Consider the following 22,839-nt stretch of genomic DNA (forward strand, 5'->3'; position numbering starts at 1 on the left):
GCAAGCGCTTAATTTTTTGATCAAAAAGGAACAAGTTTAGTAAAAAATAATGATATTATTAGTGGAACATAAAACAGTCCCACTGCAGTACTGATTAGAAGCAACAGAGTAGCTTTATCTGGTTGATAATTCAAAATATTAGCAAGTATTATACTGGACCCAGAAACTGGAATAATAGCTAGCAACATCAGTGCTTTATATATGCTCTCATCGTATATACCTATAACATGCTTGTCTAAAAGGACAATTCCTAAAACAAACAGTGGCCAGAATACGTACTTTGCTGTAATAGTGATCAAAGCAAGCTTCCAATCTATTTTAAAGCTTGTAATATTCGCAATGCTCACTCCAAGTAGCACCATTCCTAATGTGACAAATGTACTTCTAATATTCATCATAACATCTGTTAAAAAAGTAGGTATTTGTATATCGTATATACTTAAAAAGAAGCCCAGAACCATCGCATAAAGCGAAGGAAGTTTGAACAACTTTAATATGCATTCTTTTGCGGTATAAATACCATTTGCAGCTATGTAAAATCCTAAGCTGTTTTCAAATAGCGCCATTCCTATATAACAAACAACATATACAGATACTGAATCTTCATCAAATAAAGCCATGGCAATCGGCAGGCCAAAATAACCCATACTTGTGCTACCCGAGCTAAATGCTAATATGTTTCTCGTGTTATCCTTAAATAAAAAAGAAGAAAGATAATACACTGATAAGGACATAGTGCTACCTATAAACCATATCAAAATCGGCAGAGAAATTACTTTTAAATTAACTTCTGTATGAGAAACTCCATATAAAATCACTATTGGATTAGCTATATAAAAGAGTATTTGAGATATAGTGTTTCTATCAATTTTAAGACATTTTCCTGCTAAATAACCAATAAATATCGTAATATAAATAGGTAATATTTTTAAGAAAAGAGTAAAGAACATACTAGCCTATTGTGATACTTTTGACTGATAAAGTGATATTAGATCTTAAGGTATTGTAAAAGTAAACAAAATTTATTTTCCAATTTATCCAGCTCATAGTTAATTAAATTAGTGCCAAAATTTGTTTTTACATAGGACTTAAGAATGACATTTTTATGATAAAATTATGTTAAGTTTCTGTAAAGCTTCTTGCATATTTTTGAATAATGACATATTTACTAAAAATTAAACTGCTTGTAGTAATTTAGACGGACTGTTGAAAAAGTAAGAGGAAATAAGTAAAGTTAGGACAGAGAGTAAGAGCTTTAACATAGTTGTCATATTTTTCTTTAATTAACCCTAGTGTCCAATTTATCCACCATTCCTTCACATGAGGTGTTTCTAACCATTTTAATAACAGTAAAAAATGTTTTCTTTCAACGCTTTAAATGTGATATTTTTATTCATTAATTAAAAATCTCAAATGTTACTACCATTTCTGTTAATCCTGTCTCTCATTGCCAAGTTCATTGAAATTGACATTTCCGTACCTAGTTTTCCTGATATGGTGCGCTATTTTAACGTATCAGAAGAACAATTCAATTAACTATTGCTTATAATTTTTTAGGCTTTTGCATAGGAGGGTTGTTTTTCGGTCCATTGTCTGAATGCTACGGCAGAAGGAGAATTATGATCATAGGTAACACTTTGTTATTAATCGGCGCTGTTGGTTGTGTTTTTGCACCGTCGATTTTTTGGCTTTTAATCTCTCGCTTTGTTCATGGCATTGGTGTCAGCACATCTGTAGTTGTGTTTGCAATCGTTGCAGACAGCTATAAAGGTGACGAAGCGGTGAAATTTATTGGAATCATGAATTCTGTTCTAACAGTTGTCATGGCAATTGCGCCAGTGTTAGGCAGTTTCATCAATGAAATTGTAGGATGGCGTGGTAATTATGCAACTATTGCAATACTTTGTTTGATCTCTTGGGTTTTGCTGCTTTTAGCGTTACCAGAAACAAAAAAGGACCGCGATATTTTCAGTTTGAAAAAAACGATGAAAGATTACAGAAAACTACTATCTAATCCGAGGTTTGTTACGTTGTCTTTGATGTCAAGCCTCTTTTCTGCCGCTTATATGTCATTCATTACTTGTGGACCTTTTCTGTATATGAAGACTTTTGGTTTATCTAGCACTATTTATGCACTACATCAAGGTGCAATAGTTGGGTGCTTCTCACTCATTAGTCTATTTGCTGGCAAAATCTTGCAGAAACTTGGAGAAATATGGTGTGTAATTTCTGGCACGAGCGTGGGTGCTATTGGGTCTCTATTGCTTGTAATATTCAGTATAATTGTACCCCACTCTTTCTACTTAGTAACACTGTCTATGATTATTTTTTCTATCGGTTGTGCAATTTGCCAGGCAGTGATTTTTAATGCATCAATAAATGTTTTCCCTGAAATTAAAGGCACAGCTTCTTCTGCAGTTTCATTTATTAGAGCTTTTATCATGGCTATTTTTATCGGCTTAACAAGCTACGTTTACAATGGTCAAACAATTAGTGTAGCTGTTCTTGTTCTATCCGCGATAGTACTAGAACTTGTTTTTACTGCCTGTTTATTGTTTTTAAAAGATCCGGTATAATTAATGATCTTTTTACAGATGTGAGCGATTAACTTTCCCCGGCCAATCTTTCTGCTTCATTGCGTGAAATTAATGCCTCAATAAATTCATCTAGTTCGCCTTCTTTTATAATCTGCTCTAACCGATGTGAAGTTAGATTAATTCTGTGGTCTGTTATTCTTGATTGTGGAAAATTATATGTTCTTATGCGCTCGGAACGATCACCAGAGCCAATTTGGCTTTTCCTCATTGTTGACCTTTCCATTTCTTTTTTTTGTCTTTCAATTTCGTATAGCCTTGCCCTCAATACTTTGAGCGCTTTAGCTTTATTTTTGTGCTGCGATTTTTCATCTTGCTGTATCACAACTATCCCTGTTGGCAAGTGGGTGACCCTTACTGCGCTGTCAGTTGTATTCACTGATTGCCCTCCAGGACCACTGGATCTATAAACATCTATTCGTAAGTCTTTTTCTTCTATTTTAAAGTCAACTTCTTCTACTTCAGGTAATATCGCAACAGTAGCGGCAGAGGTATGCAACCTTCCTGAGGATTCAGTTTCTGGCACTCTCTGTACTCTGTGCACCCCTGATTCAAATTTCAACCTTGCAAAAACTTCTGTTCCATTAATGAGTGCAGAAGCTTCCTTATAGCCACCTATACCTGTATTAGAAATGCTTATTGGCTCGAACTTCCAATTTCTTCTTTCTGCATATTTTTGATACATACGAAATAACATTGCTGCAAATAATGCTGCTTCTTCTCCGCCTGTACCTGCTCTAATTTCTAATATTGCATTTCTTGAGTCATCTTCATCTTTGGGCAATAATGCTAACTTTAATTTTGCTTTTATTTTTGGTAATAATACCTTGTGCTTTTCGAAAAATTCTTCTTTTGCTAACTCTTTTATATCACCTTCGCTGTTTTCATCTTTCATTATTTCTTCTAAGTCTGAAATTTCCTCTTTCAGCGTGTTATATTCATCAATTATCTTGATTATTGGCCTGAGCTCAGAGTATTCCTTTGAAAGGGTAATGAATTCTTTTTGACTTAAATTGGTAGGATTTTCCAAATTCCTCTCTATATCATTAAATTTTTTCTTTAAGTCTTGTAAATTATTTTCCATATCCATATAGCACAGATCTAGCTAAGTAATATATACTGAAATAAAAAATTTCTTATATCAAGCAATAACACTATAATATACCTACTACCTTCTAGTTGAATATAATGGCAAAACAGATAACATCAAACTGCAATTTCATATTTGGAGCTTCGGACATAAAATCATTACCAAATGAGTCGGCTCCAGAGATTGCGTTTGCTGGTAGATCAAATGTAGGAAAATCCAGTCTGATCAACTTACTGATAAACAGCAAAAAAGCTGCCAGAGTTTCCTCTAAACCTGGATGCACTAGACAAATAAATTTTTACTCTATGTACGATGATAAGTTCAGACTTGTTGATCTACCAGGGTATGGCTACTCTCATGCAGGCAAGGAGGAAATTATACAATATTTAAACTTAATTGAGTATTATCTAATTCAAAGAGAAAATCTAAGAAGAGTGTTTGTGTTGATAGATAGCAAGGTAGGATTAAAAGAAATAGACAAAGACTTCATTTATTGGTTAATATATAATAACATTAACTTTAACATTGTGCTAACAAAAATAGATAAAGTAAGTCAAAAAAGCTTAGGTGCTGTTATAGAAGATATTCAAAAATGGATTAATAATGAGAATGTGTCAATTCATCAAATGAGCATCCGTGTTAAGCATAAAATAACCAAGGTAAGAGATGAGTTTTTCAAGTTTACAAGATAAAAAAATGAAGAGTAGTGAATTTTTAAAGGGTGAGGTATCATTTGAACAAAAAGCAGAAATATTACTTGAAGTGCTATCTAACATACCTAGCTTTGTAGGCGAGACTTTTGTCATTAAATGCGGTGGTACAATAATCTTAGATGAAACACTATTTAATACTTTTGTGCATAATGTTGTCTTGTTGAAGCAGCTTGGTATAAATCCGGTAATAATTCATGACGGAGAATATGAAATTAACTCAGTGTTAAAAATGCTGGATATGAACAGTAAGTTTGTGAATGGTATCAGACTTACAGACAAAGACACTATGAAAATCATTGAAATGGCACTGTGTGGTTCAGTTAATAAAAAAATTGTTCGGTATATAAATTCTGCTGGTGGTTCAGCTATTGGATTATGTGGAAAAGATGGTAACTTAATTAAAGCCGAAAAAATAACCGCTACGCTTAGAGAAGATAGATCAAATAATATCGAAAAGATATTAGACATGGGGTTCATCGGTAGACCCACTGAAATCAATCCTGATATATTATTTTTTATTGAAGAATCAGATTTTATACCAGTTATTGCACCAATTGGTCATGGAAAAGATGGGGAAACATATCATATTGATGCCGATAGCACTGCAAGCGCAATCGCAATCGCAGTTTCTGCATCTAAAATGATAATCTTGAGTGACACAGATGAAGAAATAGATAAAATTGGTGGCAGGAAGATATCTGTTAAAAATTTAAATGCATCGATTGATTGTGGGAAAATTAAAGGGGAAAAATTTATTGAAAGGCTTATGGCATACGTTAAAATGGCGGAGGAATGTGCTGGAGTTGTTCACATAGTTGATGGTAGAATACCTAACATTATGCTTGATTTATTTACTGAGAGTAATTCAAGCATATCGATTGTGAGTGATTTATAGCTATACTGCTTGCAACTACACGAATACCAAGAGGGTGTCATCCAAGTAGCTGACACTGGAATGACAGCAATCTACGTCATACCGCGATTCATTCGCGGTATCTCTAGATCCCGCTAACAAGTAGCGGGATGACGGTTGTCAGGGTGTCATCCCAGCGCCCTTATGATGTCATCCCAGTGCCCAGACACTGGGATCCAGAAGACTTAATTTCAACCAAGTGGCTGCATAATGAGGACTAGATTCCAGACTGGAATGACATCATAGAGGCACTGGGATGACAAAAAAAGGAGCACTGAACTTGTCAAGGAATTTTATGGCCTAGCGTCACGCGCTGGAATGACATCATTTACATTTATCACTTTTGCAGATACAATTTACATGCTATAATTGAGTCTTCATAGATGGTAAATTGGAGTGCAAAGAAGTAAAATTAAAGTAGAAATAAAAAGATTATCACACGGAGAAGACTTGCCTCTTCCATGTTATGCAACTACGCAGAGTGCTGGCATGGATCTTTATGCTGCATTGAATGATTCTGCTGTTTTAAATCCACTTGAAAGATTACTTGTTCCAACTGGAATTGTGATTGCAATACCAAACGGTTTTGAGGGGCAAATCCGCCCACGTTCTGGTCTTACTGCAAAACATGGAATCACTGTCTTAAATTCTCCGGGCACTATAGACTCTGATTATCGAGGTGAAGTTAAAATTTGTCTAATTAATCTAAGTAATCAGCCATACGAAATAAAAAGAGGAGATAGAATCGCACAAATCCTTATTTCTCCTGTATCTCAGGTAATTTGGGATGACAGAGAAGAATTCTGCGCAGAAGAAACCGGTCGCAATGCAGGGGGCTTTGGCTCAAGCGGCAGGTAGCTTACGAAAAATCTTGACTATGACAGTTTTTTTATTTAAGCATATTAATATTTGAGGTCGTTTATGCTAACTTTCAAAAATCACTGTGGTCAATTCCACAAAACAAATACTGCACTTGTTGCACTTACTTCTTTGTATGTCATAGGCGCAGCAGTAGCACTTTCAGCACCATATTGGGTGTCTTCAACTTGCACGCTTGCTCCACTTGCAGCTTTTGCAGCTACACCACTTGGAATCGGTATATTAGCAATTGTTGCTGTTGCACTGGTTAGTTCAGCAATGTACGCTATCAGCAAAAACAATGAAATATCTGAGTTGAGAGCTCCGAAGATTGTTGTTAATAACGATAGAAAAAACGGTAAAGAAACAGCATTGCTAGTAACAAAAGACACATTTAAGGAAATGGCAAGGAATAACCAAGTTAAAGATGAAGAAGGTAAGGTAGAAAAGGGTAAATATTATATAGCCTTCAGCTTAGAAGGCAAGAACTACCGTATTATTGTTGATATTAATCAGCTTACCAATACGCTAGGCAATACTTTACTCTTCGAGATAGGTTCACTAAAAGAGAAAAACGATGAAGGCAAGTTCGAGGCAGTAAATGAAACAAAGTGGAATAAAACATTAGGTTTAGACAAAGATGGTGCTAAAGGGGTTAACACTTATTTAGGCTCACTGATTGTTGAACAAGTTGCTTCTAAACAACAAGGAAAAGAGGCAGCATAGCCAAGTGAAATAAAAGAGGTAGATTAAGTCTGCCTCTTTGTTTTTTTTGATTTTCAGTGTTACGCGCATAACTGCATGGATGTTGCAATTCTCAAGGCAACGTATCTGTTTAGATGCATGGCTAATGCTGAAACAAAAATTCCAGTGTTCTCTTTCTTGTTATCCCAGTGTCGGGGCACTGGGATGACAGGAGATAACGCAAGAAGTCTATTTTTGATGAGGTTACATGGAAGCCAGTGTCAGCTACTCAGATGACACCTTGTGCTTGCTGGTTATAACTGCTAAGGATTTTTATTTAATTTAACTGCATCCTTTGCTTTATTTAATAACCCATTAATAAAACCAATTTCGCTTGGTTTATCAAGCAAATCAGATGCAATGTTAGTATACTCATTGATAACAACTGGAACTGGTGTATCACAATTAGCTAACTCACATATTGCAACGCGCAAGATAGATAAGCTTATAAGATTTAACCGTGAGAGGGACCAGCTTGGGTGTAAGTAAGACTCTATTATTTTATCATATTCTTCACTGCTTTTTATAACCTTATATAACAAGTTTTCTAAGAACTGATGTTCAAATTCTTCACATTCAAATATATCTCTCAACTTACTTATGTAGTCCTTAAGCTCACAATTTTCCAGTTTAAAAGTGCTTTTGTTGTAACCTACGAAAATATTTGAATAAGCAATTTGTACAGCAAGAAATCTTGCCGTGCTTCTTTTTATGCGCCACTTTTTATCTACTGGTTTTTCCTCCATTATTTTAATTTATTGTGTAAATCTATCATATGCAAAACAGTTGAGGCTGCATGGCCACCAACGTTCTTTTTGTTTTTGTCAGCTCTAACTAGTGCTTTATCTTTGCTGTCAGCGGTAATTACGCCCATACCAAGGGGCATTGCATAATGCATAACAACTGCATTTAAGCCTTCAATTACTCCTTTACAAACATATTGATAATGATCAGTTTCACCACGAATTACGCACCCAAGAGCTAAATAACCGTCATAATTAGTATGCCCACTCTTGATTGCAAAAAGAATTGTAGCTGGTATCTCAAATGTACCAGGAACCTCAACTACATCGTAACTGGCATTACTGCCTTTTAATTTATCAATTGCACCTTCAAGCAAAAGGTTCGCTATTTCAGTATAATAAATCGAATTAACTATTAGTATTTTCGACATTCACTACCACTTTTTTCGTTAAAAACAACTTTATTAATGATTGTTGAATTAAAGTTATAATATTACTAAATATCCAATATATTACCAGGCCGGCAGGAAAAGAAGAAAAAATAAAAACAGAAATGTAAGGTAAAAACTTCATAACATTTACTTGAATATCATCTTTGCTGGTTTGATCTTTTTCACTTAGCTTCTGCTGGATTATCATAGTAATACCAAAAACTATAGGCAAAATGCCTATAGAAATAGGGAAATTGTAATTAAACAACCCAAATAATGTAAAAATGTTCGTTGGATCAGGAGCTGAAAGATCTTTAATCCATAAACAAAAAGGGGCGTGTCTCATCTCTATAGTAACAAATAATACTTTATATAAAGCAAAAAATACCGGTATTTGTATTAGCATAGGAAGAATGCTTGACATTGGATTTATATTATTTTTCTTGTATAATGCAATTATTTCTTTATGCTGCTTTAAATTATCATTTTTATATAGTTCTTTTATACGAGTTACTTCAGGCTGCAGGCTTTTTACCTTAAACATCGAGATATATGATCTAGTAGATAAGGGAAGCATCAAAAGTTTGATTACTAAAGTCAGCAATAATATTGCTAAGCCAAAATTCTTTAAAACGAAGTTAAAGTATTCAAGCAGTAAAAACACTGGTTTAGTTATAAAGTAAAGAACACCAAAATCTACAGCTTTATCAAATAAAGGTATATTGAGAGTATCCTTATAAGAATCCAGTAAATTCAACTTTTTTGCTCCAGCAAAAAAATAATTCACATTAGAAACGCTTGCACCAGGAAGTATGCTCTTGTAAGGTTTGACAAAATCTACTTGGAATTTATCAGTATTATTAACGTTCGTGTGTTTAATGCTTACATTTATTTTATCGGATTTTTCAGGTATGATGGCTGTAAGCCAGTATTTATCAGCAAAACCAAACCAATTTTTTTCACTCGTGCTTGCTTTTATTAAATGTTTTTTGGAAATATCCTTATATGTCCACTCCTCTAGTTTATTATCAAATGCACCCAGTACTCCTTCATGGGATATCCAATAAGATTCGTTGATATTGTCACGTTTACGGTTAATTTTACCATAAGGAACCAAAATTACATTATCTTTTGTATTGTTTTCAATAATTTGCTCAACTTTAAACATGTAGTTATCGTCAAGGCTAATTTTCATTTTAAACACAATGCCATTCTCATTGTCCCAAAATAAATTAACTACTTTTTGATTAGTCAGTTCAGCCCCATCAGCTTGCCAGACTGTCTTAGAATCTGGAACTTTAATTTTGTTATTCGGATCGAGCCACCCAAATTCTGCAAAATATATATCTTTTGATTCTGCGGGTGACAGTAACACCACTTGTGGAGAAGAAGAACTCGGTTCTAAGTGGTAATTAGTTAAAATTAAGTCATCAAACCTTGCACCTTTCAGAGAAATTGATCCTTTAATCATGTTATTGGTTAAACTAACTCTCTGTTCTCGAGTAGAATTAATAATTTCAGAACGATTTTGGTGTATTATAGGAGCAAGGTCGTTAAAAGATTCGATATGTTCAATATTTTCAATCAATGGCTGATTTTGGTTTGCACTAAAAAAATTATCATAAATAATACGCCAAGATACCATGATCAACATGGAAAGGATAGCTGCTAAAATTAAACTTTTTGCTTCTGACATGAAATTAAATCAAACATATCTTCTTAAAGTGTATACTAAATATTGTACTAAAACAATGAAATTTACTTATTTTTAATAATAACTTTTAACGCTGATCTTTAAAATTTACTTTAATAGCTTCAAATTTTAACAATATGAACGCGGTGAAAAATCTAGTTATTTGGTTGCTAATAATAGCCACTACTGCAATGCTTATTGATTCACAAAGGGATAAACTAAGCGACAGATTTCTCAGTACTTTTTTACCATATAAAGGAAGAATTCAAAATAGTGGTCAGAATAGTGGAAGTATCGAATTTACGAAGTCATATGATGGACACTTTTATATTCAGGCTCAAGTCAATGATCGCAATATAACGTTTTTGCTTGATACCGGAGCAACCGATATTGTTCTATCACAAAAAGACGCATTACATGCTGGTATTAACTTACAAAACGTTCAGGATTTTAAAATATATGAAACTGCGAAAGGTCAAATAAAAGCTGGTGTTGTTCACATCCCTCAGGTAAAAATAGGGAATTTTTTAGTTAATGATGTACAGGCGAGCGTTAACACTCATTCTATGTCTCATTCACTACTTGGAATGAGCTTTTTAAGATATTTTCATTTCACTATAAGAGATAATAAGTTGATATTATACCGCGACTAAACACTTCTACAATCTAAAGCTCTGTAGGTCAATATAGGAGCAGAAATAAATATTGCAGAACAAGTGCCAATCAAAATACCAAAAAAAATGATCAAGCTGAAGTCTTTCACTGCATCTGTGCAGATTAATGCCAAAGGAAGAGCAGCAAGAAGGGTTGTACCCGAGGTTAATATAGTGCGAAATAATGTAGCGTTGATACTTGCATCTACTACCTCACTCATCCGCCCACTTTTACCACTTTTGCGATATTCTCGAATTCGATCGTATATAATTACTGAGTTATTGATTGAATAACCAATGACAGTGAGAAGGGCTGCAACTGATGAAATATTAAACTCAATGCCAGTTAGGCTAATAAAACCAACAGTTAAAATCACGTCATGAATCAGTGCTGTTATTCCACTGAATCCACATTGCCAATTAAATCTAAACCAAACGTAAAAAAATATTCCAACAATTGCGATCAACATGGATAACATTCCTTCAAATATTTGTGTTGAGCTTATTTGTGGGCCAACATAGTCTATTTTACGATAGCTTATTGAGCTCCCCAGCTTTTCTTCTAGTATGCTTTTTATCTTTTTGATTTTATTTTCGTCTCCCTCATCTTTAAAACGCATGACTAAATTATCACCCGCTTTTGAACTCTGCACTGTAAAACCATTTTCTTTTAATGCATCGAGAATAGAGTGATTCTCATCTGAAGATTTTATCTCTATCAAAATTCCGCCTGCAAAGTCTATGCCTAAGTTCACTCCACGCAGCACAACAATGAGCATTGAAAAGATGATAAGAATAATGCTAACGAGTGCAGTCAAATCCCTATATTTACTAAACTTGATATTGAGGTTATCTGGAATGAGTCTAAGTGCCATGCTATTTACTTAAACTTGAATTTTATATACTTTTCAAAAAATTCACTAGTTTATTTTGTGGTTGGACTTCTCTGTCATTCAAGTAGCTGACACTGGTTTCCATCCAAAAGGGTGTCATCACAGTAGCCCCTTCGGTGTCATTCCAGTCTGGAATCCAGAAAAAAGAATGGTGTCATCCCAGTGCTTGACACTGGGATCCAGGTTGCTCACAAGCAAACTAGCATAGAAAGTGGTTACAACGTTTTCGATGAGATTACATGGAAAACTGGATCCCAGTGTCAAGCACTGGGATGACACCCTAGTAGAAATCGCTTTTGTAATTGCAACATTCGTGCAATCTTTAGTTACAAATATTTAAGAAATTTACCAAACGAAAAAAAGGCAAAAGAAGCCCTAGTCATTGTCTATTTTCAGTATTGGCGTTTTTTAAGTCTTAAACACTGCAATTTAGCTGCTTTTAAATGCAACTCACCTTAGTTTAAATGTTTAAGAAATTTACTAAGCAGAAAAAAAGGCAAAAGAAATCCCGTGTTAGCTAGTTGTCACTCTCTAATCCTGCAAATTGGCGTACTATACTGTCTTAAACGACTTATAAGCGCGTTTCAGCTTATATAGGTAAAAACCCAGAAATGTTGTGAAGACATAAGGTGCACATAGTGCAAAAAATTAAAAATAAGACGCCAACTACGTTGTTTTTTTGCTGTTTAATCTGCACAGATGAAAATAACTGAATACCTTCAGTACCATGATAGGGGGGCTGGCGAAGGGTGTCAAGTAAGTTTTTTCGTTATAGTATAAAGGAGTCCTATTAAAATCTTCTCAATAAAGAAAAAGCGGCAAGGAGCGAACCAAAAGCGATAAGAAAGGATCCAAACCAGATTATAGACATTCCAGGTTTATAGTGCACTTTAGCTGCAATTTTGCTCTTACTCTTATCAATTTCTCCAATTACAACATAAATATCAGAAAATAAATTGTGGTAGATACTGCTTTCAACATTTTTCTGACCTTCCGCAAGGTAAAATCTATATTCAGGAGTTACTTCACCTAATATCTTATTATTCAGCAAATTCCTGATATCCATTGTACCCCTCACTGCATGGAAATTTTTTTCTTTTATTAGCTCAATATTTCGTAAAGTAACTTTAAATTTATTGACTGTTATGCTATCCCCTATTTTTAAGTAATTTTCTTTTTTCTCCTGCCAACCAACTGAATAAGTTATACCAAACACTAGAATTGCCACTCCAGCATGAGCAAGCATCATTGCATAGTAGGACTTAGAAACTCTTCTTGCTAATAAAATTGATTCACCAAATGCTACCTTAAATAAACGAATTCTTTTACTGTATGCTTCTAAAACAAAGATTAATAATGCTATGGAGATAGTAATTGATAGCACAATTATTAGCTCCATGTGAAAAATAAACGGCAAAATAGCTGCAGCACTACAAAATGAAAATCTATATTCACGGAATATTGGCAATAGACTATTTCCCTGCCAACTGCAGTATTGCCCAATTATCGTGAGGGCTAGAATAGCCAGTGCAATAGGATTAAATAAAGAATTGTAATATGGTACTCCAACTGAAATTAATTCACCGGTTAAATATTCGAGCACTGTAGGGTATAAAGTGCCAACGAACACAATGAAAAAGGCAGTGATGAATAATAAATTGTTCATCAGCATCATCGTAAGGCGTGAAAAGAATCTTCTACCCTCTGTCACTTGAGTAGCAGGTTTCTTTTCAGATTCCAGTGTCAAGCATTGGAATGACATCGCAGACGTGTGATTTTTTCTCGTAAATACTACAAATATTACTAAGCTACTGACTGTAATTACACCAAGTAGAGCTAATATATACAGTCCATACCTTGGGTCATCTGCAAACGTGTGCACTGAGGTAAGTATTCCTGAGCGGACTAGAAATGTTCCAGTCACACTCAATATAAAAGTTGTGAGCGTAAGTAAAATAGCAAAATTCCTTAAAGTATTGAAATTTCGTACAACGAGCAACAAATGTGTCAGCGCTACTGCAATTAGCCACGGCATCAAAGAAACGTTTTCCACTGGATCCCAAAACCAAAATCCACCCCACCCAAGTTCGCGATATGCCCACCAGCTACCCAAGCTGATGCCCAAAGTGAGCAGCGACCAAGAAATAAGTACCCAAGGCCTGACAATTTTAGCCCAAACATTTCCTTCAGTATTTAAAATTAATCCAGCTATAGAGAGCGAAAAAGGAACGCTAAATCCAAGGTACCCCAAATATAATATCGGTGGATGAATAGCAAGGCCTATATCCTGCAATATCGGATTAAAACCCAATCCATCTGTTTCAATGCCTGGCATTTTAGTGAAGGGGCTGGATTCAATTAAAGTGAACAGCAAAAAACAAAAGCAAATCAGCCCATGAGTGATAAGAGATATTTTTTTTAATTTACTACCATTAGTTCGTTCTGGTGTCATTCCAGTGCTTGACACTGGAATCCAGTTTTTATTACACTGCCATTTGATGTACTCATTTGCAATTAAATTGTCTGGATCCCAGTGTCTGGGCACTGGGATGACAGAAGAAGAGACTGGGATGACAGAGGGGGAAACTGGGATGACAGAAGGTATATAAATATCCATTAGTAATAAATACATGACAAGCACTAATGCCCAAAGCAACATGGACCCTTCTTTATTTCCCCAAACACCACAAATCTTATAGATCAAAGGTTTTGTTGTGTGTGAGTGGTAATATACGTTTTCGAGTGAGAAATCATTTGTAATGTGGCAGTAGATCAAAATAGCCATTGACGCTGATACACAAAAAAATATGGCAGTGGTAATAAACCTACAAGAACTAAGCGGTAAAAACAAATATGTCAAAGACAATAAGCAGGCTACCAATAGCAATATATTCCCAAATTCAGGCATAAAAAATTATAGTTTTTATATAAACAATATTACTGATGACAAGTTAGAAGTTAAAGTGTTAATTGATGCTAGCATAATGCTCCCGTAGTTAGCTGTGCTAGTATTAATTAAAAATTAAATATTAAATCTTTATACTTTTATAGATAGCGTTAATATTGAGGTAACATTGTGGGTACAACTAAGATTAGTAAATTTCCATTCAATATAAAAGGTAAAGTGGCAAAACAACATGCCGAACCAATAATCGAAAAAAATCTCTATACTATTTTAGGATTCAAAGATATAGAAGATTTTGAAAATAAGACAAGTAAACTTGTTAATAAAAAAGTTTGGCAATCATTTGTTGACTGCTTTGCAAAAGAAATAGATTATGCAGCAACTGAAGAAGTTGTAAAAAACATCGTTTGTAACATTGCAAAGAGTGATCAAGGTAATGCTTTTACCAAAACTGAACATCTCATATTAAATGAAAAGCAAGATAATAAAAAGAGAGAAAAAGCGATTAGAAAAGCTATTAGTATTTTGAGAAAAATCAATCCAGAAAAAGCCTTTAATGAACTTTCAGTAATAAAAAAACAAGCTGAAGATTTTTTACAAACCGATTTTTGTAAAGCACAGAGTAAATTACTTCAAGGATTTGCTCCCTCTGGTGGACAGCTCTTTGCGGAAACTCTGAAATATATAGAAACACTAGAAAGATTATCCGAAGTAAAAAAAGAAGGGCTAGTTAAAGATTTCTTGTTAAATCATGTTAGTTTATTGAATAAAAAGTATCCTAAATCACAAGGTAAAAGGGAAGATGCTATAACAATACTATCAAGTGATGAGTTGAAGAATTTTTACAATAAAGGTGTAGAAAAAGGAATATTACAACCAATGGCATCTTACAAAGGATGCAGAAACCTGTATGACAAAATGAACCAGATAAAAAATGAATCCAAAAGTATAATTAAAAGAGAAGAGCGGGAAGAAAATTTAAAGAAAATAGATAAGTCGATAATCAGCGCAATTAATGACATAAAAAAACATAGAGAAGCAATCCTTAACTGCAAAGACTTTCAAAGTTCTTACATAAAAGAGAAAAAAGAACATCCATTTAGAGGCAACGCATGTCAAAAAATGATTGATATATATCAAGAGAGAATTGTTGGATATCAGGAGAAAATTCGTCAAAACTTAAACCAAATAAAAGCGATATTAAAAAGTGCGCCGCAAGAAATGGATGATGTGGAAGAATTCGAGGAAATAATTGATGATATACATGAAGCAAAGCAGTGTGATGAAATTTTTGATTCAGCTTTAATTTGTTTATCGAACATACAGAATGAGCTAGATATTCAGCTGGAAAATCCTTCAACAGAACTCAGAGTTTCACACATTAACGTTAAAACTGAGCTAACTAGGTTATAAGAACCAAATCTTTAGGGTAATGAAAGCACTTTAATTCAAGACAGCTCTTAGTCTGTGTTTTAATTTGGTTGTGTTTTATTAAAAAAACTTTAAATTTATTTTATAATCGATACTCAAATATAATGACTCAAACTTGGGATTTGTTGCAAACAGGGCAAAAGGAAGGCTATAAAATTGCGTATACTAATGCTCGTATTATCGACCCGGAAACTAAACTTGATATAAAAGGTTCATTATTGACTGAAGGGGATAAAATTGTTGACTTTGGTGAATCATTATTTTCAACAAGTGGAGTTGATGAAACAATAGACTGTAAAGGGCTTGTTCTAATGCCAGGCCTTATTGACATTCACGTACATTTTCGTGAACCAGGCCAGGAACATAAAGAAACTATATATACAGGCAGCAAATCTGCAGTTGCGGGGGGAGTTACAACTGTAGTTTGTCAGCCAAACACTGTTCCAGCAATTGATAGCGTTATTTTGGCTAAATATTTGAAATATAGAGCACTTGAAACTTCACATGTAAACGTTGAATTTTACGCTAAAATCACCACTTCGGAAGAACACCTGACTGAAATGGCACTTTTAAAGGAAGCAGGTGCGGTTGGGTTCACCGATGATGGCATGCCAGTTATGAACCCAATGATTATGAGACAGGCGCTGCTTTATTCAAGTATGCTGAATGTTCCTATTGCTCAACATGCAGAAGATTTAAATTTATCTGCTGGTGGCGCAATCAACAAAGGTAAAATTTCTGAAGAATTGGGAGTAAAGGGGATCTTGAGTGCGTCAGAATCGGTTATGGTAAATCGTGATATACTGCTAATGAAGGATATGGAAAATGTGCACTACCATATTCTACATGTCTCTTCAAAAGATTCACTTGATGCTATTAAACGTGCAAAAGATTTGGGATTAAATGTTACGTGCGAAGTAACCCCTCATCACTTCACTTTGACTGAAGATATAGTAAAACAACATGGAGCAATTGCAAAAATGAATCCGCCGCTTCGCACTGAAGAAGATCGTTTAGCTATGGTTGAAGGTTTAAAGACAGGTGTGATTGATTGCATTGCAACTGATCACGCTCCGCATGATCGTAGTTCTAAAGATCTACCACTTGAAAATGCTGCATTTGGTATTGTTGGTCTTGAAACAATGCTGCCCCTTTCACTTGAACTCTATCACAGTGGGCAAATGGGTCTACTTGATGTGCTTGCAAAATTGACATATAAGCCTGCAGATATAATACACATACCACGTGGTCGTATACAAAAAAACCTTGCTGCAGACTTAATTTTAGTTGACCTCAATCATGAATGGGAAATTAAAACTGACAACTTTGCTAGTAAATCAAAGAATTCTCCTTTCGATGGTCGCAAAGTAAAAGGACACGTAGTACGTACTGTTGTGTCCGGCAAAACTATATACTCGCAGAAGAGTTAGTTATCATATCTTATCTATTCCAATTTGTTATCACCAAAATGGGCTAAGTGCACCTAAATTTAAATTAAGAAATCTTACACTGTCTCCGAATAAACACATCCTCTTATCTTTCCCTAATCTGTAAAGTTATTTTGTCTATCAATCTGATTCCAAAACAGCAAAATTATTGTATAATGTTACTTTGAAGTTTTATTTTCAATGCACAAGTTTGCAATACTTTTTTCTATACTGCTTGCAATAGTTGCTTACTACCTAAACAATGAAATCATATTTGAAATAGCAAAGCTATTTAGTGATATCTTTATCAGCTTGCTCAAATTAATAAGCTTACCTCTGGTTTTTTTATCCATAGTTTCCACAATTTCCGGGCTCAAAGACTCAATTGAAATCAAAGTCTTAGTTAAGAAAACACTATTTTATACTCTGCTTACAACTATTATAGCTGCGTTTGTTGCATTATCGTTTTATTTGTTAATAGATCCAGCAAGAAAAAATTTCATAAGTAATACAATAGGGAGTATTAACAGCAATAACCACAGTTATTTTTCATATTTAAAATCACTCATTCCTTCTAATTTTGTGCAAGTTTTTCTTGAAAATAATATGATTGGTAGCATATTAATCGCTTTTTTGATGGGTGGAGCTATTGTTTCACTTTCAAAAGAAAAGCAGGATATATTATATCAAGTATTCTCTGCACTTTTTGATACGCTACTTAAAATTGCTCAAGGGTTATTAAAATTTATTCCGCTTGCTGTTTGGTCTTTTATTACATGTTTTTTGCATGAATTAAAAGGCGGTTGTGAGTTCTACAACCTTTTATGGTATTTTGTTTGCATAATGTCTGCAAATTTTGTGCAGGCATTTCTGATTTTACCGCTATTTATGTGGTATAAAGGCATATCACCAATTCAAACGCTGAAAGGGGTTATGCCAGCACTCACACTTGCGTTTTTTTCTAAATCATCCAGTGCAACATTGCCAACAACTATAGAATGTGTGCAGAACAAGCTAAAGGTGCCAAAGAAATTATCGTCTTTTATTTTACCAATATGCACAACAATTAATATGAATGCATGTGCTGCATTTATACTAATCACTGTAATGTTTGTTGCAGAAATGAACGGATACGCATTTTCCTTGAGCGAAATGTTGATATGGATTTTTTTAGCTACAGGGGCTGCAATTGGTAACGCTGGAGTGCCTATGGGGTGCTATTTTATGGCAACCAGTTATCTCGTATCGATGAATGTTCCTTTGCATATTATGGGACTGATTTTGCCTATTTATACAATCATCGATATGTTTGAAACTGCAATAAACGTGTGGTCTGATATTTGCATAACTCAGATAATTAATAAAGAATGTAATAGTGAAACTTAAAAAATGATATTAGACGAGAATAATCTAATAATAAAAGAATTTAAAGAAGCAGAAGCAATTTTGCATGGGCATTTTGTTTTATCATCCGGACTGCATAGTGGCACATACATACAGTGTGCGAAGATTTTTGAAAATCCAAGCAGAGCCATGAAAGTTTGCGCATTATTAGCAGATAAAATAAAAAAAGAATTAAATAGCTCCATAGATTTAATATTATCTCCTGCAATTGGTGGAATAATTGTGGGTTATGAGATTGGCAGGCAGCTTGGAATAAAGACAATGTTTTGCGAGCGCGTTAATGGTAAGTTTGAATTACGCCGTGGATTTAAGATCAAAAAGGGTGAGAAAATATTACTTATCGAGGATGTGATAACCACAGGCAAATCTTCACTTGAAGCAGTGGAATGTGCAGAAGGGGAAGGAGGTAAAGTTGTTGCTGAAGCTTCTTTGATAAAGAGAAATAGTGAAACGAAACTGCCTTTTCCTGTCATATCTTTGATTGAACTGAACATCAAAAACTACAGCGAGGAAGAACTTCCAAGTGAATTAAAACAACTACCCATAACCAAACCTGGGAGTAGGGAATATTTAACAAAGTAATCCTATAATATCTTGGAAGCACAGCACAGCTTTAGTTATTTACTCTAAGTGTATTTTATGTATACTTATTACTAAATTAATTTTGAAATGATAGAAAATGAACGAATTTAAATCGATCCGTAATATAGCAATAATCGCACACGTTGACCACGGTAAAACTACTTTGCTTGATAACATGTTAAAACAAAGTGGTACGTTCCGCGAGAATCAAGAAGTTCAAGAGCGAGTTATGGATAGTGGCGACCAAGAACGTGAGCGCGGGATTACAATACTTGCAAAATGCACATCAATAATGTGGGGTGATGAAAAAATCAATATTATTGATACGCCAGGGCACGCAGACTTTGGTGGAGAAGTAGAAAGGGTATTGTGCATGGCAGACGGCGTGTTGCTGCTGGTTGATGCTGCAGAAGGTCCCATGCCACAAACAAAATTTGTGCTCTCAAAAGCACTAAAAGCAAATTTGAAGCCAATTGTGATAATCAATAAGGTCGATCGACCAGACAGCAGAATTGATGAAGTATTAAATGAAATATATGAGTTATTTTTTAACCTTGATGCAACCAACGAGCAGCTAGATTTTCCAGTGTTGTATGCTTCAGGTAGAAATGGCTGGTGTGCTAAGGAGCTTTCTGATGAAAGAAAAGATTTAAGCCCATTATTTTCAACGGTTATAGATTATATAAAACCTTCTGTTTATAATCAAAATGCACCTTTTGCTATGTTGGTCACTCTACTTGAGTCTGATAAGTTTCTTGGCAGAATATTGACAGGAAAGGTTTATCAGGGCATTGCAAAAGTCAATTCAGATCTTAAGGTGCTTGACCTCGATGGCAAAGTAATTGAACGAGGAAGATTAACTAAGTTGCTCTCATTTTCTGGCTTGAAACGCATTCCAGTAGAACAAGCTGTGGCGGGAGACATAATTGCAATTGCAGGGCTTGAGGAAGCTTCAGTTTCAGACACTATAGCAGCACCAGAGGTTACAACTGCAGTAAGCTCAACTCCAGTTGATCCGCCGACAATGGCGATTACTCTGAGTGTTAATGATTCACCTTTTGCTGGGCAAGAAGGTACAAAGCTTACTTCAACTGCTATAAAGGATCGCTTATACGCGGAGGCAGAAACAAATGTTGCAATTACTGTGACTTTAGCACCAAGCGGTGAAGCGTTTGAAGTAGGTGGACGTGGTGAGCTACAGCTTGGGGTGTTAATTGAAAATATGAGAAGAGAAGGTTTTGAGCTTTCAGTATCACGCCCTCGAGTGCTATTTAAGGAAGAAGATGGCAAAAAACTTGAACCTATAGAGGAAGTAGTAATTGATGTAGATGATGAATATAGTGGAATCATCATGGAAAAGCTCAGCTTCCGAAAAGGTGAAGTGACTGACATGAGACCTTCTGGTAATGGCAGGACAAGATTAACGTTTTTAGTGCCATCAAGAGGATTAATTGGTTATCAAGGAGAGTTTTTAACTGATTCTCGGGGCACAGGCATAATTAACCGTTTATTTCATAGTTATGCTCCACATAGAGGTCCAATTTCTGGAAGGCGCAATGGAGTTTTAATTTCTACAGATAAGGGTGAGGCTGTGGCATATGCAATTTTCAATTTGCAAGACAGGGGAATTATGTTTATTAAGCCACAAGATAAGGTATATTGTGGCATGGTTGTCGGCCAGCATAGCCGTGACAATGATTTGGAGATAAACGTGCTAAAAGGTAAACAATTAACCAATGTAAGAGCTTCAGGTAGTGATGAAGCCATAAAACTTACCCCTCCAAAGATAATGACACTGGAGGATATGATAGCGTATATAGATGATGATGAATTGGTGGAAGTAACTCCAAAATCTATACGTTTACGCAAGAAATTCCTTGATCCAAATGAACGTAAGCGTGCAGGAAGGGCAAAGAATAAGGAGTAATCAGAAGTTGAATATTTGTGTAAAATAGTGTATAATTATTCATCTCCTAATTGTATTTAATTATGGCCTTTTCGAAATTTCTCGATCTAAAAAACAATTTCGCGTTCAAGAGAATATTTGGCACTGAGAAAAATAAAGATATTCTCATTCACTTTCTCAATGATATATTGGACTTCGCTGGCAAAGATGAAATAGAAGAAATAGAATTTTTCAGCACTATCATGGATGCTGAGATTGCCTCTAAAAAACAAAGTATTGTTGATGTTTTCTGTACTGATTCTGCTGGAACCCAGCTAATTATTGAAATGGTGCGACCTGAAAGTCTTCGGTCATATTGTTTAAAAGGAGAGGAATTCCTTCAGAAAGAAACTAAAAGAGTTCTAAAACTTATTAAACCAGATGTTTTGCCATCTGAGTCTACGCATCAGTGCGAATCGGGTAACCGGTTGGTGCCAAGCGATGCAGACAATGAACCTCCCCTTGAAAAAGAAGATGCTCAATCGTGAGAGGAGCATAAACTACAAGCATCATGTGGTTAGAGAGCTAGGCTAGTGGTATGGTGAACGTAAGTGAAGCTTCATAAGTATCATAACGATTAAAGAGCTAAAGATGCTGATAAGCTCCGACCAAAAGGTAATGTGACATTTTTCATTTCTGGATGTACGCAAATCATCGGTATAGAGAAGTCACCTAACCCACTGTTGTATGACAGAAGGAACAGGGTAAGCCTGTATTTCCGCCTATATGGCAAGCAAACTGCAAGGAACGCTGATGAAAATGCAGGTAAAGGATAATGGAGAAAGCGAATGCCATTTTGTAACGAAATGGATAGAATTTGTAACATTAATTCGCGTGAAAACGAGCAGACTTCCATTTGGTCCCTCGTGACAAGAAACTTTGTTAACCACTTGAGGTAGAGAAGCAGATGATTACAAGTAAAACTGTAAGTGCGCCTACCAACAGCTCTGAAGCATGGAACCAGTTATCATGGAAGAAATGCCAAAAAGTTGTTATGAGGCTACAAAGACGTATTGTTAAGCTGTCCAACAAGGAAGATGGGGTAAGGTGAAAGCTTTACAGCATCTTCTCACACGCTCCTTTAGCGGCAAAACTTTAGCTGTTAAAAGAGTAACTGAAAACTGACCTTACCCACAAAAATGATGAAGAAATTAGGAATATTTTTTACAAAAAGGACAATACTAACAAAAGAACTTTATTCTATTTAGAATATAAAGTTACAATAAATTTTCCTGTCATCTCCAAATAAATTACATTAACTTAGTATTGTATATTGTTAATAACTTAAATAATACAACCATTTTCAACAACAAAAACCAAAGGTCTTGAGATACAAGATATTTGTATAGTTACTATGATAGTTCCTTTTTTAAGAAAGTTTTAAATTTCATACCTAACAATAAACAACTTTAGGTTTTAATTTATGAAATCAGTTGTTATATATATCAGCAAATACGGATTTAACTGGTGTTATGGACTTAAATAAATTTACCGAAAAAGCAAAAAGCCTAATTCAAAGTGCTCAGATGAAAGCGTTGGGAGCTGGGCATCAGATTTTTATGCCTGAGCATTTACTCAAAGTGATGCTTGAGGATGAATCAGGTTTAGTTCAGGATTTGATAAACGCTTGTGGTGGAAGTGTGCAAAGTATTTCTGATGCTGTGGATAGCGCAATAAAAAAGTTGCCAGTAATTGAAGGTCCAGGAAGTGGTGGCCTTCAACTTTCAAGAGAAATAGCAAAAGTTTTTGAAGATTCAATTGGTATTGCAAAGAGAAATAAAGATTCATTTGTTACTGTTGAGCGTTTACTGCAGGGCCTC

The 22,839-nt window shown here is 34.9% G+C and overlaps 4 protein-coding genes across 4 annotated transcripts; 3 read left to right on the plus strand and 1 right to left on the minus strand.

The window, feature by feature from the left end:
• Nucleotides 1-7,657: 7,657 nt before the first annotated feature.
• LOC136412524 (membrane protein insertase YidC-like) lies at nucleotides 7,658-9,557 on the minus strand. Its single transcript, XM_066395599.1, has 2 exons — nucleotides 8,594-9,557; nucleotides 7,658-8,022 (listed from the first exon to the last, which is right to left on the minus strand). Exons 1-2 carry the CDS (start codon nucleotides 9,555-9,557, stop codon nucleotides 7,658-7,660), a joined length of 1,329 nt encoding a protein of 442 aa, XP_066251696.1.
• A 6,208-nt stretch (nucleotides 9,558-15,765) lies between these two features.
• LOC136412525 (dihydroorotase) lies at nucleotides 15,766-17,091 on the plus strand. Its single transcript, XM_066395600.1, has one exon. It carries the CDS (start codon nucleotides 15,766-15,768, stop codon nucleotides 17,089-17,091), a length of 1,326 nt encoding a protein of 441 aa, XP_066251697.1.
• Nucleotides 17,092-17,289: 198 nt separating this feature from the next.
• LOC136412526 (uncharacterized) lies at nucleotides 17,290-19,074 on the plus strand. The gene is made up of 4 exons (XM_066395601.1): nucleotides 17,290-17,537; nucleotides 18,063-18,302; nucleotides 18,672-18,775; nucleotides 18,854-19,074. The coding sequence occupies exons 1-4, from the start codon at nucleotides 17,290-17,292 to the stop codon at nucleotides 19,072-19,074; spliced, it is 813 nt and encodes a 270-aa protein (XP_066251698.1).
• Nucleotides 19,075-19,249: 175 nt separating this feature from the next.
• On the plus strand, nucleotides 19,250-21,507 carry LOC136412527 (large ribosomal subunit assembly factor BipA-like). The gene is made up of 2 exons (XM_066395602.1): nucleotides 19,250-20,914; nucleotides 21,112-21,507. The coding sequence occupies exons 1-2, from the start codon at nucleotides 19,250-19,252 to the stop codon at nucleotides 21,505-21,507; spliced, it is 2,061 nt and encodes a 686-aa protein (XP_066251699.1).
• Nucleotides 21,508-22,839: the final 1,332 nt, after the last annotated feature.

The sequence above is a fragment of the Euwallacea similis genome, chromosome 12 (genome assembly GCF_039881205.1).
Source record: "Euwallacea similis isolate ESF13 chromosome 12, ESF131.1, whole genome shotgun sequence".
Taxonomy (NCBI): domain Eukaryota; kingdom Metazoa; phylum Arthropoda; class Insecta; order Coleoptera; family Curculionidae; genus Euwallacea; species Euwallacea similis.

Bases quoted from the DNA above. Each gene is read 5' to 3' on its own strand.
- LOC136412527 (XM_066395602.1), top strand. From the start codon at position 19,250: ATGTTAAAACAAAGTGGTACGTTCCGCGAGAATCAAGAAGTTCAAGAG. The intron at 20,915-21,111 runs GTAACTCCAAAA...TTCGCGTTCAAG, and splicing joins ATGATGATGAATTGGTGGAA to AGAATATTTGGCACTGAGAA.
- LOC136412525 (XM_066395600.1), top strand. From the start codon at position 15,766: ATGACTCAAACTTGGGATTTGTTGCAAACAGGGCAAAAGGAAGGCTAT.
- LOC136412524 (XM_066395599.1), bottom strand. From the start codon at position 9,557: ATGATTAAAGGATCAATTTCTCTGAAAGGTGCAAGGTTTGATGACTTA. The intron at 8,023-8,593 runs GTATAAAAGAAC...TTTTGCTTGAAG, and splicing joins CCTGCAGCCTGAAGTAACTC to GTGCAATTGATAAATTAAAA.
- LOC136412526 (XM_066395601.1), top strand. From the start codon at position 17,290: ATGCACAAGTTTGCAATACTTTTTTCTATACTGCTTGCAATAGTTGCT. The intron at 17,538-18,062 runs GTTTGTTGCATT...TAAATCATCCAG, and splicing joins CTTACAACTATTATAGCTGC to TGCAACATTGCCAACAACTA. The intron at 18,303-18,671 runs GTGCTATTTTAT...AGAATTAAATAG, and splicing joins AACGCTGGAGTGCCTATGGG to CTCCATAGATTTAATATTAT.